This window comes from Trichinella spiralis (assembly GCF_000181795.1).
Source record: "Trichinella spiralis strain ISS 195 chromosome Unknown Scfld8, whole genome shotgun sequence".
Classification (NCBI taxonomy): domain Eukaryota; kingdom Metazoa; phylum Nematoda; class Enoplea; order Trichinellida; family Trichinellidae; genus Trichinella; species Trichinella spiralis.
The window spans coordinates 1,072,238-1,086,350 of NW_003526947.1; the positions used below are offsets into that span (position 1 = coordinate 1,072,238).

Below are 14,113 nucleotides of genomic sequence, written 5' to 3' on the forward strand. Positions count from 1 at the left end.
ACTCTAGCGAACGCGGACTGATGTAACAAATGTATTCGTGCAGACGAGGAAGTGGAAGAAGAATAACGATACCGTAAGCGGATATATACTTGAAGATCGAAGGAGGAGTACGGTAGTGCGTTGGTAGGATCGAGTGTGTGTGGTTCTTGGTGTTGGAATGTTGCTGTGACGAATCGGTGACAGTCCTTGATCGGAGTTGGTAATAAGCACTGTGCTATTTACCTGTCTTTTGATTGCGAAAGTGTTACCGGGAATGTGCGAACTCGGATGAAAAAGGAGCCGAGCTGGCGGAAGCCAAGCGGAGGATATGACCGCGCAGAGAAACCCGCCGGTCGACACACGCTCGTCGCCTAGCGACGACTCTGCTAATGGCCCAGTTGGGATGAGGAACGAGTGCGCCCGAAAGAGCGGCTCGTTACACTACCACCAACCATTACTCCATGATGATGAAATCACCACACCAACGAAGCTCCCTGTTTCGAAGAAGAAGAAGCAGATTAACGTTGAGTCAATGCAAAAACCTAGAGAAAACACACCTGTTTCAGAAAGCGCAAGCATGGTTAGTCTGGAACGACGAAATAGGTACTTTGGTCTTATGCATACTCGATCATGAATCTCAAAGATCCTTCATACGGAAGGAGGTTGCCGATGAGTTTGGGATATTCAGACTGACAGAACATGTTATTGTGGCTACGTTCGGCAATATGAGACAACATAAGAAGCTCCAACGAGTGCAGTTACGAATACAGAAAAAAGCGATTTAGTCTTAATAGGTAAAATTTTTGAGTTGCATTCCTATTGGTTGGAAAAATGTCGAGTTTTCATTGGATAGCTTCTGATTGCATAGTTATGGCGTAATGGCATTGGTTGTGATGAAAAATTTAGGCGAGTATATAAAGATTTAATCTTATTAAGACTATCCCGGAAAAAGCATTCAGATGATCGAAGCTATTGCTGTCACATCAATCTGCTCCGGAGTGGAAGCATGTCCATAAAGAGAAGAATGCACACACTTCCATAAACTGGAATTATCAGAAAAAATTCCTAGAACGTCTGCTAAGATCGGTATCCTCATTGGAATAAATTATTCTTATGGTTTTGTACTGGGAGGAGTCATGAAGAAAGAAGAATCAACCGTTGCAAGTGAATTCCACTGTAGATTGGATCATGTGCGAAAGCAAATCCCTGACCCAGAGTCCGCCAAAAGTACGTAAAGGCAGAAGACTCCTATGAATAAAGCTCAATGAAGAAATTTTGAGAATTGGAATCAGTTGACATACTGGACAGTGTCGAAGACAATGCAACTTCATCGAAATTGAAACAAACCTTCAAAGAAGCAGTGCAATTCGATGGTAAGCGGTATACCGTGGATCCGCTTCGAAGAAAATAAACCAGGGTCATAAGAATATGCACTAAGAGACCTGAATCAGAATGCATTAGAATGAATGTGAATGAACTACAATCACCGGACGATAAATGGGTGCAGCTTGTTCATGCATGGCGGAGTTCCAAGCTGCTACAGAAGAAGAGCATCCTGTCAAAGAGCAGGAGGCCTCAGCCTTCAGATCAATGTATCATTATAGTCGACTGTAGCCCCCTGCGATGCACCTGGCATTCGTTCCAATGAGGCGTGTATTGAGTTTGACCAATGTTTGATTCGCTTTTGTCATTGGAAACAGCGACATGACGAGACTGCCAAGACTTTAGGCATCGTTTTTGAGACATCGTAACAGACGTAGGTCTTCCATTCGGACAACTTCGAGCCACTGAAAGTCCACCCTCAGATCTACGTCATCTGTAACGAGTAGTTGATGTGGAAATCACAAGCGCTTAGTTTGCTTTATCGCGGAGTCTCTGCGGAAGGTACTGCTGGACGAAGAATAGCCAAGCACTGTTGTTCTATGTGAAGGAGACTGTTGCTTCAACGACCGGCCGCTTACTCTCGTCGTCAGAGATGAGATTGGAGATTTTCACACGCTGAGACCGTATTAGCTGCTCATCGATCGAGAACACGTGGTGGGTCCAATTTTCACGTCGTGCGACGTTGTTTCTGTGTCAGCCAGATTCGTTGTTTATTGTATTATATCTAATAAAGAAATTTATGTACTCTTGTTGTTGTTGTTGTTGTTGTTGTTGTTGTACGGCAATTCGGCTGATGATCAAATTGCTTCATTTTTAGTAATCCATACGACAAACTTGAATATTAGAATTGAAGGGAATTCCACATTGTCAATATCAATCAGTACATATATAGAACAAACGTCTGTTATTTTTGTTCTGATTTTTCGCCTGGGCATGTGTGATTGATTAAATTTATTCATAATTTTTACAATTAGCGTACGTTTTCCAACAATTCAGTTGTGTTGTTATCGGTTGACATGCTCTAGGCGTGAGGGTGGAAACTTTTCATTTTATCAAATTTGTCAAAAACAAAAATACTTTGTTAAATATTATTTTTTCCCGTTTTTTTTTAAGTAAGATAGAATTGACTTTTTAATTTTAATGGAATAAATTCTGATACCAACATAACAAACAGATTCGAAAATAGTCGTGAAATTTGTGCACAGAACTTGAGAATCAATCAATACGTTCCTCACCGTACACCCTGTCGAAAGATGAAAGTGAAGTGAAAAGAGAAGATGACAGAAAAAATCGAAAACAATGAAAATAATAAATTCTTCTTATAAAGACTAGAAATTATGAGTTGACTTGAGAAATATTATTGTCGATAAAAATGAGTTTGATTTTCTAATGAAACCGAAAAATGGCACATAACGCAAACAAATCATCACCAAATAAACGAACAAGCCAGTCCACATCACGCACACAGAAAAGTCGACGATGCAGTGAGAAAGGAATAAGATGACCAAGAAAACGATCGAACAATGGCACAACAAAAATGAACAAAATATAAAAAAAACCGCTGACTGAGCATTCCAGAACACCACAAAAATAAGAGAAAATATTTATACGCTGCGAAGCGTGGTTTCATTTTTTTTCTTTTTAATACAATAATTTTGTATAATAAAATTATATTATCTGAATAAGTTAGTTGAAAAGTTTCAAGTGACAAGTGAACAACAAATGCAAGAAGAACAAGAAGAAGAAGAAGAAGAAAAAGAAGAGGACATTGAAGAGTTCAAGAAAAAGCAGAACGCGTGTGTATTTCGGTGTGTACAGTTGAAAGGAAAATTTTCAACAATCCCCTTCTTCGGTATATCTGCTCGACTGTGCCGCTGCTTTGGAGCTTTGAATAGGATCTAAATCAGCGAACAAATCTAGCCAACGGGTTGGGTTTTTCTGAAATTATACACACAATTCAAAGATGAGACTTTATGCAAATAAAAATGAGCAACAGATAATTAAAGGGGAAAAGATTATATATATATATATATATATATGTGTGTGTAACCTTTCCGACGCTTGCATCCGCGTCAGACGTTTTCTTCAATTCTGCTTGCTGTTTTCCATCGTTTCCACTAGCAGCGGCGGCTGAATTAGATTATAAGAAAACAAAAATATTAAACATTAAAGTTTCTATACTTAATGTAAAAGAGAGAACGATTAAAAATTTAAAAATGCTTACGATTTAAATTTTGAGTAAGATGAAGATCTAACAAGTCGGATGGCATATTGGAAAATTGGGATGAAGAAATCAAAGGATCATCATCTTTCGCTGCGGTTTGATCTTCTAGAATATCAAATGAAAAAGAAAATATAAAACACACACACACACACACAAACACCGACACTTTTGATAATTAGAATGAAATTAAAATCGATATAATACCACCAGAGCCGAACGTTCGCAACCATTGATCTGCAAATGTGATGCTGTCGCCATCAAATTCTTCTAAACAGTGAATAATCAAAAGATACAATCGTAATTTTGAAAAAATTTTAATAATAATAATAATTGTTCACTTTTGCAAGAGTTGGGCAAGAGCAAGAACGTCTGCAGCAGATCCACAGTTGACGATGATTTGGTCGAACTTTGATCACATTGGGTTTTCTTGTTCAAATTCAGTTTTTCGTCAAATATTTCCAATTCCAAATCTGATACCAACAAACAAACAAACAAACAAAGATGAAAAAAAACCGTCAATTTCAAGCAAAACATACGATGTGAACATCATACCCGGAGATTTGCTCGTCTCTGGACTGTCACGAAATAAATTTTCAATACTATCAGTACGAATCAACTGTTGTTGTTGTACAAGATTTTGCCGTGATTCTGTTAATTCAGTTTGAGCACTAAATAAACAAACAAACAAACAAACAAATAAATGAATAGATATATAAATAATTTGCATGAAAATTACTCGTCTGATTCAACTACAGTCAAATGATTGTTATCGGTTGTTTGTTGACGCTGATCATTGTTGATCACTTCAGCAACTTTTTGGCATGGTTCCATCAGATCCTGAATGAAATTGAAAATGAAAAAAAAATTTTTTTCCAAACAATCAATATATATATATATATTTTTCATATACGAACTTTTAAAATGGTAAATTCATAATGCTGATAGCCTTTCAACGAATCAGCAATTGTACAATGGGCGTTGCATGTTTTGTCCCAGAAGCGTAAAAAACTATTTCGATAATTTACCAAAAGCTGAAAAAAGCAATAAATTAATAAAATTGAATAAAATAAATTAAAGGAATATCCCCCGAGTGAATACTTTTGAAAATAGATTGCAACGACTGGCAACGAGAAGGTCGATTTTTTGCATGGAATTCAGCTTGCAAGCGTCCAAACGTTGCTTGTTCAGCTTCACTTGGGCTTGGACTTTTCGAAATTGTTCCAATTGTTTGAAAGTATCCGGATCGAGCTGCTGAGAAACGTCGTTCATCCACATCAACGAACCCCGGTATCTTTGGCGAGTAGTTTCAGTTTCTTCGACGGTCCGATGGCAGTCGGCCACAGCCCTCTCTGTGAACACTTCCAAATCGGCGAACAATCTCGCCAACGGAATTCGCAATGCTAATCTGAACGACGACATTAAATTATAATTAATTTATAATAATAAAATCATATAAATTGTCACAATAAATGGATAAATTTCAGTAATGAAATGTCACACCCACTTATACCGACCGATCTGCCCATACATAGCTACTGTTGAAAATTTTCACGTTGAAACAAATTGAAAAAAAAATAAAATCAAGCAAAAGAATAATAAAAGTTTATCCTGTTCTTTTTCACGAAATATTTCAATTCTTTGCATTTTCAAAAAATTATCGATTTTACTGTTATTATTATTATTACGGTTGATTTTTGTGATTACTGTAGAATAATGCTCTTTCTACACTGTTGAATCAGAGCGAAAAAGCAACAATACCACCAATAAATACATTTGAACATTGTTTCATCGTCGTCCGACGATAATAATAATAATAATAAGAGCGTAGAACCGGCATCAAGATGTTAACCTATTTTCAACTACTACGTCCGTCCGTTGGTAGTGAACGACAACAACAATAACAATTATGAAAAAAAATATTTATCATTCAACTTTACAATTTCAATCAAAAAACATAATTTTCAATAATAATAATAACCGGAAAAAAAAGTAAACAATCAATTATGATACGGCCGATTTGCGTTACCTTTGCTGTGCAGTGTAACTTTGTGCACGGCCAACGGAAGCCATCATTTTCCCAGCCTGCGTGTGATCCGCTTTACCTTCATGTTTCAAAAACCGTCCCAGAGCATTTTCTGTCTGAGCTAAATCTAAAAATAAATAAATAAATAAATAAATAAATAAAAATTGAACAAACGTATCATTTGAAAAAAAAGTACACGCTTCACCAGTTTCGTACAACAATTAAAATAACCAGACACCCACTCACAAATGTACAAAATTAATTTTTTCACCTTTTGAATTGGTTAATTTTCTTTCACGATCCAACTTAGCTCTCACAAGTTTTACATTTTTGTTCAACAATTATACCGCATGTTGAATAATAATAAATTTTTAGAAAAACAAAACAGTTGACTAGATTACAAAATACAGTAATTCAAAAAAAAACTTTTTCACGACTCAAATCATGTTGCTGAGCGTGCAAGTAATGCAATCAATTTTACGTCGCAATTGACAACGTTGCATTCAAAATAGCACAACTTATAAATTAATCACTGTGAAAACAAAAAAGAAAAAAATCATTATTCGCAATTATTGCGCATTCTGACTATTTAATTGTTTTATGTGTCCATTTTCTTGAATTTCTTATTGTCCTATTTTTGTTTTTGCATTTCTGTGTATAACATTTCATTAGTAAAATTCAGTTAGTTGTTGTATAGATTTTGTCGTCGGCGAACAGTCGCGATTGAAATTGAATCAAATTCGTGAAATGGAAAAACGCTCGTCAGCTATACGAGCATAAAAGACAGGCTGGATGAAAATTTCTATTATGACAATTGGGAGAATATATTTCGAATAATCGAATCGAACAAACTGAACTGCTTGCTGTATTTGAAAATGTTCCCTCTGTCTCTCTAGTTAAAATAATAACTGAATATTACAAAAAAAAAGAATATTTTTGTTGTACTATTAATTAAATGTTATGTTGAAAATGAGTAAATGAGACGAGAGAAGGTTTACAAAAGAAAAAACCAAATTTCATAAACTAATAAATTTGGAATATAGTAACTGATTTCGAAGATGAAAAAAATAATTAAAAATTCATCAAATTAATCCATTTTATCACTTTTAATTTAGAAAATTTCATGCACAGTAATGTAAATGATGCACAGGTTCAATAGTTGAAAAAGGTAGAAAAGTGATTTCGCAGTGGAGCTCAAAGAGAAACAGTCTTACCGCAGAGACAGTCCTGATAGCGTTCGATACACTGCAACAAGCGTTCGCATGTCTGCTTTACCGAATCGTAAACCTGAAAATTTCCAAAATGTATTTCAAATTCACAATTGTGTCACAAAATGCAAGAAAAAAAAGCGATTTCCAATTCAATTGGCCTCATTTTACAATTTACGAATCGAAATTTTCTAAAGTAGAAGATTTCGAAAGAGGAAAGATTTCTTTTTTTTTCCCTCGTTTTTCTCATTACGAACTCAAAAAATTGTGCTTGAGCATCACAAAAAAGAAATGAAAAAAAATTGGAAAAAAAACAGGTCAATAAAATCAGTCCAGACGGTGACAGGAAGTGGAACCGTGGACAGTTCGAATACACGTGGTGATTTGAAGTGAAACATGGCACGTGACGCGAATTGGACCCAAGTTTGTCAGTCGATAAAATTTATTTGTGCGAACCAAGTGGAAAATTGGTCTTCAAAGAGAAAGAGAAAGAGAGAGAGAGAGTAATTATTTATCGTTTGTCAGATAATCGTTTCTCTCTTTTCGAACAAATTTATCGCATAAATATCTCCTCTGAATTGTAAACTTATTTTTTGTTATTCATATGAAAAAAATTAATAAAATCTGATCGATGGTTTGAAGATGAGATGAAAATGGTCTTTCGTTTTCTTCCACTCTATCTGTGTCTGTTTTACCAGCTTTGCGTTCTGTTGACAGTATGAGAAATAGTAGTTTGAATGACGAATTGGAGAATAAACAAGCACTACCAGGACAAAGCTAGAATAATGACCCTTAGCCAAAGTTGGCTTAAATAACACGTGACCAGAGACAGAGATAGAGAAAAGAGAAACATTTCAAAAGCTTTATAACGACACCACCACCAGCTGGTCAGTAAACGATAAAGCATCCAAATAATGAGGGACACGGTACAAACGTCACACGCAGACGTCCTGACCCGACCTGAATGATTTTCAAAATTGTTCCATCACCACCACCAGCTAGTCAGTATCCATCACGATCATCTTCCTCAAAGGTCACAACCATAAAAATATTATTATTATTGTTGTTGTTGATGACCACCGGGCTCGTAAAGCACGTGGGAAAATAAATAAATAAATAAAAACAAGTAATTTCTCCAAAAATAAAAACAAACTTATTGCACTTTTACAATAATTTAACATCTACAGTAGGACTTTGAAAAAGTGGTGAATTTTTAAAAGTTTACTTTGAAAAAAAGAAAAACATGAATTTTTTTTTGTTGTTGTGTGGTTAAATTTCAATTCAGACAACGTCTGACAAGAATAAAAATATTAGAAAATAATCCCATCACTGAAGTATTAATAAAGTGGCTATTGGAATTATTAATTTGGTCAACCAGTCGACTAGTCAAAGTAGAATCAAGCCCGTGATGATGTGTTAACAAAAGCAGCAGCAAATACAATTATCAAATTGGGATAGAATCAATTATGAAAATTATCAAAAATTTTTCTATGATTAATTTTCTAAATGTAGCGCGCTATTTTTCAATTTCAATTACAAAATGTGAAATTTTGTTCAAACAATTTTATCAATGTAAACAAATAACTGCTTGAACAGTGAAAAGACGATTATTTTCATTCCAGTGTAAACGTCAGACTTTTACACAAACACATCGTGTACACAGAGATGACACAGTAGCATGTGAACAAATATATAAATATATTGAAAATCAAGAATTACCAATTGACTAGTTATGAATATTAAATATTAAAACAGCTGCGTTCTATTATTATTATTATCATTGTTCTACAAATATGTTACCAATAGCAAAAGTGTTACACAGTTGTTGAAAGAAAATTGAATAAATTGATCAACTGAGAACAAACAACATGTGCGAAAAATATTTGTTTGTTTGTTTGTTTTTTTAAAAGAAGAAAGTTGTGTGTGTGTGTTGTGGGTGGGTAGATGGAATTGCTTGTGCATGTCTTTCTACTATTATACTATGGACAACAAATTTGGACCATCAAAATAAGTAGAATAAGAAGAAAGTTCGATCCGTGGTGGCGTGGCCAAGTGCATGCATGCATGCATGCTTGCAGGACGTAGTAGAGATTTGACGACGTGAAACGCGTGAGTCGTGTAAACAATATTCATATCAATTGATAAATCGATGGAAAAATTAGGTGCGCCCGTCGATTATTTGTCTCGGCGTTCGTAATTTGTTCCATTTCAAAGATCACGTTAATTAATTGAACAAAATCGACAAATTGATCTGCTGCTGTTCGTTTTTGTAAATTGGCAAATTGCTACTACCACTACTTCTGTTGCTTATTGACGACAATATTGATGTTGTCTGAATGGAATATTGGAAATGCAAATTCGATTCTACAACCCGTGCCAGGGTGAAGGACAAAAAAAACACCGTAAAAAATATAAATATATAAACAAACAACAGGCTTACTGTAAGTACGAGCTTGCGTGCCAGACAGAAAGTGTCATACTTTTTTCTTTTTTTTTTGAAAAAAGATGCAAATTGACAATCGAGAGAAAAATAATCACGTTATTAATAATTAGAGAAAAGAAATGACGTGTGTATTATGTGTTCGGTCGAATATGACTGACGTAAAGGAAAAATGTGAACATTAAAATGCAAGTGTACGTCTCGCGTCATATCACGTATCAAAAACGACCAACGACCACTGCCCGAAACAAAAGAAGAATCGAATTTTAGCCCACAGTATAATTGGGCGTTCTTTGAATGTTGAATTGTAAAATCAGAAAAGTGAATAATAATTTTCAAAGAAATAAAAGAAAAAAAAAGAAATTCAATTTTCATCCATCACTACTACTACTACTATTGAAAATTTCATTCACATTCACGTGTATCAGAGAAGTTGGTTCGCCGTTTGTTGCCCGCTACTAATTGAATCCTCGTAGTTCATCAGTTTAATTTAAACAAAAAAAATTAATTAATTATTTGAAATTGGACGATGAAGTGAACAAATAGTGCAATTCGATCACAACACCCTTTTGTGATCGTGTTTTCGAATTTGAATTATTGGAAAAAGGGAACTTTCTTCTCTCTTTCGCATCGATAATACAACACTTTTTCACAACAATTCGCTTGACTTGAAAATTAAATACATTTTCATTAAAATAAAATAACATAAAATAATAACAACAAATAGGAACACAACGATCGATAATGTTCAGCCGAAATGGAAAAATTGATGCATCAATTTGAAAAGAAACAACGATGAATAATTGATTTAAAAAAATAAAAAATAAAAAAAACAGATATAGAATAAATTTTCCGACTGGTTGGAACAGAATATGAACAAACAGGACAAAAAATTATATTACAGTAAAGTACAGTAGAGTAAAAAAATTTTTAAAAGATGAACAGGCATCAATGTCAAAACGAGAAAAAGAAAACAATTGGAAAACGTGATCAGCGTCGTTGAACGGGGCGCTCCAGCTATTTCGAGGAGGAAGTAAGAGTAGTGGATTATTTTCCGTCTTGACAATTCGAATGGGGAAATAATTCGACAAATATTGATTTAAATATATATAAATAAATAAATAAATAAAATTTATACAAAGAATGGAAGTTGAAAAAATTTTCCACCTAGTTTTGAACATTCCACTCGTCACGCCCACGTGTCATTTTTGTCGTCGAAAAGAAAGAAAAAAAGAAAAACAGAGAAAGTGATGAATAAAAAAAAAGATATTTTTCCCCCTACATTTTCCGGCTTTCTTTTTTCTTTTAAAATCGAAATATTCAAGCCGGAAGAAAACTCTCTCTCTCTCTCTCTCTCTCTCTCTCTCTCTCTCTCTCTCTCTCTCTCTCTCTCTCTCTCTCTCTCTCTCTCAATAATTGAATCACGCAACAAATAAATAAATAAATAATTAATTAATTAAAATATCTCTCCATTTGAAAAATAAAACTGAACCAAAAACACACGAAGAAAACTGAAAATTTTTTTTCAAAAAAAAGTGTCAGAAGAGGTTTTTGACCTGTATTTTAGCGTCGAGTTGTGCATCCGATGCGATCAGATGCTCGTCTTCCCTTTTGCCGAGCTTCGTGCGCACCGTCTGCTTAGTCGTCCAATATTGCTGACGTAAGCGTTGCAACGGTGATTCATCGCGTCGGTCGAACTCGTAACAGGAAGAAAATCTGCCATCAAATGACAATACATTAATTTTATTATCCGATCCATAAAATACAATAAAATAAAGTAAATTATCAATTTTATACAACACAATTTATATAATTGGTCTGTTTTATTTGTTCTTTCTTTATACACAATAAAGCATATACGTGTATATATACCTCCTGCTGTTGCTGTTGTTCATGTCGTAGCCGACCGGCACACACACACACACACACACACAGTGAATGAATGCAGCAGCCCGTACTACAAATATAATATTAATTTAAAAAAAAAATAATTTCAAAAACAACATACGCATATGAGTGATAAGAAAATATTTGAAAAAAAAAGTAGGAACGAAAATCTCGCTCGGACTGAATTCACCTCAATTCCAGTGATTGAATTTATTCACCGTCAGTTTTGTTAAAAATATTTTTACTTCATCCGGAAATAAAATAACAACAATAAAAGAGGAAAACGGAAATTTTTTAAAACCAATATACTAGAGATCATCGGTGGTGTACGGTCGGGCAAAACTGGTCGGTCGATCGTCGTCATCAGCCCAGCATACTTCTATGTGGTAGTTTATTTAGTTGGTAGATGCAAATTTAAAATTAAAAAAAAAAAAAACTAAAAATAAAAAAAATAATTGTAAAAATTAAAAGTTAACTATTATAATAATGAATTTGAAAGTGAAAAAGAAAAATAAACAAAACGTTGGTTGGGTGGGGCGAATAGCGGAAATGTAACAATTACGTCGGGCGGCGTTTACTCGGAAAGTGGTGATGTATTTTTATATGATCGTCATTAGAAGCTTTTTGCTTGTTCGTCGTCGTCGTTGTAAACTGATGCTTTTTAGCTTACAACCATCTGAAAGCACAGATAAAAAGATTTTTCCAAAAAAATAATAGTAGCTGTTATCCATCAGCATTAGCAAAAAGACAAAAATGGCAAAAAGTACAAAATTGATGATTTTGTTTGTTTTTTTTGCATTTTCTTTTTCAACAAAACTGTATGAACAAAACGTGCGTGCTGTGTGATCTTATGTTTAAAGAGGGGGTGGGATAGAGAAAGAGAGAAAAAGAGAACAGAGTATTATAATAGAAAGCGTCGTTGTCTGGTACGCCTGTGAAAAATCTTCACCTAATCATAATTGACAAGCGCACACATGCTTCAGGCTATAACGATAATAATAATAATAATAATAATAGTAATAATAAGAATAATAATAATAATAATAATAGTAATAATAATAATAGCAATAATAATAATAATAATAACACATCGCCCGGGCTGGAAATCACGTGAATAAAACAAACTTGCCTAAACTGATAGACAGAAGACATGGTATTCAAGATCACAGAAGAAATAAAAACACAAAAATAGATAAAGTAGAAAATGGAAAGAAAAAAAAGATAGTGAGAGAGAAGTGGGAGGGGAAAGAGAAGATGAAAAAAAAAAAGAATTTTTCTCATAACATCGGTAAATATTTTTTCAGTGGCGACGTTACCACCAATAGAATCTTTCTTTACACATACAGCAAGCGAATACATGTTGCTGCTGCTGCTGCGTATATCATCGGTGTTTTCTTAGATGAAAAAAAGATACACAATAAAAAAACATGACAAATTGTGCAATGTTAAATGTGAAGCAAATGTGGACGTAGGAAGAAGGAAAAGGGAGAAAAAAAATTTCTTTTTTTTTTAAATCTTTTTCTGAATGAGAAGAAAAAGCAGAAGAGAAATAGATAAAAGAAAAAGAAAATTGCAAAGAACAGTTTTTCATATTTATCTGTTATCACTAATTTTTGTTATTATCACCATTATTATTACTATTAGAATTATAATAATTATCATTATTTGACCGATTTGATCAGATTTTCTTGATCTTTTCGCCTTGAATCACTGGGTTGTTCTTACGAATTTCAGCTTTTCCCATAGCTTTGTAATCAAAATTGCATTCATGCATGTCGGTGTATCGATGGACGGCACAAAACAATCCACCACAACGACATTCGAAACCTACAAACACACGTTTCCTCAACAAACAACACAACACACATTTTTTTAAGAAAATAAATAAAATCAAAAAATAGACAACAACAACAACAACAACAAAATTATCAACAATGCTTCATACCAGTCAACCCGACGCGCTTTTTGCATGCCAGACACCGATTCGATTTCTTGCCTTCAAGCTTTGCAGAAGTGGTGGTGGTGGTGGTGGTAGTGCTATTATCTCCGCTCTTTTCACCACCACCACTGCCGTTCAACGATGACGAACTAACGGATACGACGAGCACTTTGTTGGCAGCGGCATCAATCGCATCGACGACCGTTTCAACATCAACCGGCATTTCTGGGCGCTCCTGAATTTAAATTGACAACAAATTAAAACACCAAACACGCTTTTAATTCAACTCAGTCAATCAACAACAACAACAACAACAACAAACCGGATACAACAATTTGACAAAGAAGCCAAATAAAAAATAAGAATAAACAAAAAACACAACTACATACTTCCTGCGGTACAGGAGCTGTAGCGCCGGTCAATTTGGAATGGCCACTGAAGTTCATAACATCCCCAGCATTTTTCATCCCATCGTCGACTTTGACACCTAAAATTACAGTAGGAACATGATCATCAATTTCACAGTCGAGTGTGGAGTGAGTGATTTGCGGATGTGGAAAAACCTGGCGACGGCGCTGAGCTGACCACATTGCACGTTGGCTGGCCTTGACGTCGCTTCAATGACTCTTTGAAACATTTTGAGCACAAGCCGTCCGTCGCAGCCGAACCATAAAAACCGCATCCACTTTTACAAAGCGTTGGATGCGTCGACTGATTCATATCTTGTTCCATAGCATCTGAAAAATCGGAAAATAAAAATTATTCAATCTTAACCCAAACAACACCTATTATCTCTTCTCTACTCTTCTTAAATACATTACAAACGTATTTTTCATACCACCGATGGGAATAATTAATTAATTAATTAATTATTCAATTACACAACATTCAACATTGAACTGACAAAAAGAAAATGAATTGTGAAAAATAAAAGTAAAAAAATAGTGTACAATGACGCGACGTCTCGACAGTGATTTGTTAAAATCAGAAAACTGAAAGCTACGGCCAAATTTTCAAGCCCGCCACATAG

At 34.6% G+C, this 14,113-nt stretch overlaps 4 protein-coding genes across 4 annotated transcripts; 1 reads left to right on the plus strand and 3 right to left on the minus strand.

Annotated features, from left to right (window-relative positions):
- Positions 1-307: 307 nt before the first annotated feature.
- On the plus strand, positions 308-1,390 carry Tsp_10476 (hypothetical protein). Its single transcript, XM_003372873.1, has 4 exons — positions 308-582; positions 916-987; positions 1,049-1,206; positions 1,260-1,390. Exons 1-4 carry the CDS (start codon positions 308-310, stop codon positions 1,388-1,390), a joined length of 636 nt encoding a protein of 211 aa, XP_003372921.1.
- Positions 1,391-3,195: 1,805 nt separating this feature from the next.
- On the minus strand, positions 3,196-5,005 carry Tsp_10477 (conserved hypothetical protein). Its single transcript, XM_003372874.1, has 9 exons — positions 4,685-5,005; positions 4,501-4,617; positions 4,323-4,423; positions 4,100-4,254; positions 3,925-4,056; positions 3,791-3,853; positions 3,587-3,691; positions 3,413-3,492; positions 3,196-3,300 (listed from the first exon to the last, which is right to left on the minus strand). The coding sequence occupies exons 1-9, from the start codon at positions 5,003-5,005 to the stop codon at positions 3,196-3,198; spliced, it is 1,179 nt and encodes a 392-aa protein (XP_003372922.1).
- Positions 5,006-10,705: 5,700 nt separating this feature from the next.
- On the minus strand, positions 10,706-11,508 carry Tsp_10478 (hypothetical protein). The gene is made up of 4 exons (XM_003372875.1): positions 11,454-11,508; positions 11,130-11,214; positions 10,814-10,973; positions 10,706-10,768 (listed from the first exon to the last, which is right to left on the minus strand). The coding sequence occupies exons 1-4, from the start codon at positions 11,506-11,508 to the stop codon at positions 10,706-10,708; spliced, it is 363 nt and encodes a 120-aa protein (XP_003372923.1).
- A 970-nt stretch (positions 11,509-12,478) lies between these two features.
- On the minus strand, positions 12,479-13,815 carry Tsp_10479 (conserved hypothetical protein). Its single transcript, XM_003372876.1, has 5 exons — positions 13,647-13,815; positions 13,473-13,570; positions 13,090-13,318; positions 12,856-12,971; positions 12,479-12,538 (listed from the first exon to the last, which is right to left on the minus strand). The coding sequence occupies exons 1-5, from the start codon at positions 13,813-13,815 to the stop codon at positions 12,479-12,481; spliced, it is 672 nt and encodes a 223-aa protein (XP_003372924.1).
- Between the last annotated feature and the right edge of the window lie 298 nt (positions 13,816-14,113).

Excerpts from the sequence above, each read along its gene's own strand:
- Tsp_10478 (XM_003372875.1), bottom strand. The coding sequence starts at position 11,508 with ATGACGACGATCGACCGACCAGTTTTGCCCGACCGTACACCACCGATG. Across the intron at positions 11,215-11,453 it reads TACACCACCGATGATCTCTA|TACGGGCTGCTGCATTCATT; the intron begins GTATATTGGTTT and ends TTATATTTGTAG. Across the intron at positions 10,974-11,129 it reads AACAACAGCAACAGCAGGAG|ATTTTCTTCCTGTTACGAGT; the intron begins GTATATATACAC and ends ATTTGATGGCAG.
- Tsp_10477 (XM_003372874.1), bottom strand. The coding sequence starts at position 5,005 with ATGTCGTCGTTCAGATTAGCATTGCGAATTCCGTTGGCGAGATTGTTC. Across the intron at positions 4,424-4,500 it reads ATGAATTTACCATTTTAAAA|GATCTGATGGAACCATGCCA; the intron begins GTTCGTATATGA and ends AATTTCATTCAG. Across the intron at positions 4,057-4,099 it reads TGTTTTGCTTGAAATTGACG|ATTTGGAATTGGAAATATTT; the intron begins GTTTTTTTTCAT and ends TGTTGGTATCAG.
- Tsp_10476 (XM_003372873.1), top strand. The coding sequence starts at position 308 with ATGACCGCGCAGAGAAACCCGCCGGTCGACACACGCTCGTCGCCTAGC. Across the intron at positions 583-915 it reads AGTCTGGAACGACGAAATAG|ACTATCCCGGAAAAAGCATT; the intron begins GTACTTTGGTCT and ends AATCTTATTAAG. Across the intron at positions 1,207-1,259 it reads TGACCCAGAGTCCGCCAAAA|AATTGGAATCAGTTGACATA; the intron begins GTACGTAAAGGC and ends AGAAATTTTGAG.
- Tsp_10479 (XM_003372876.1), bottom strand. The coding sequence starts at position 13,815 with ATGGAACAAGATATGAATCAGTCGACGCATCCAACGCTTTGTAAAAGT. Across the intron at positions 13,319-13,472 it reads CAGCTCCTGTACCGCAGGAA|GAGCGCCCAGAAATGCCGGT; the intron begins GTATGTAGTTGT and ends ATTTAAATTCAG. Across the intron at positions 12,972-13,089 it reads AAAGCGCGTCGGGTTGACTG|GTTTCGAATGTCGTTGTGGT; the intron begins GTATGAAGCATT and ends GTGTGTTTGTAG.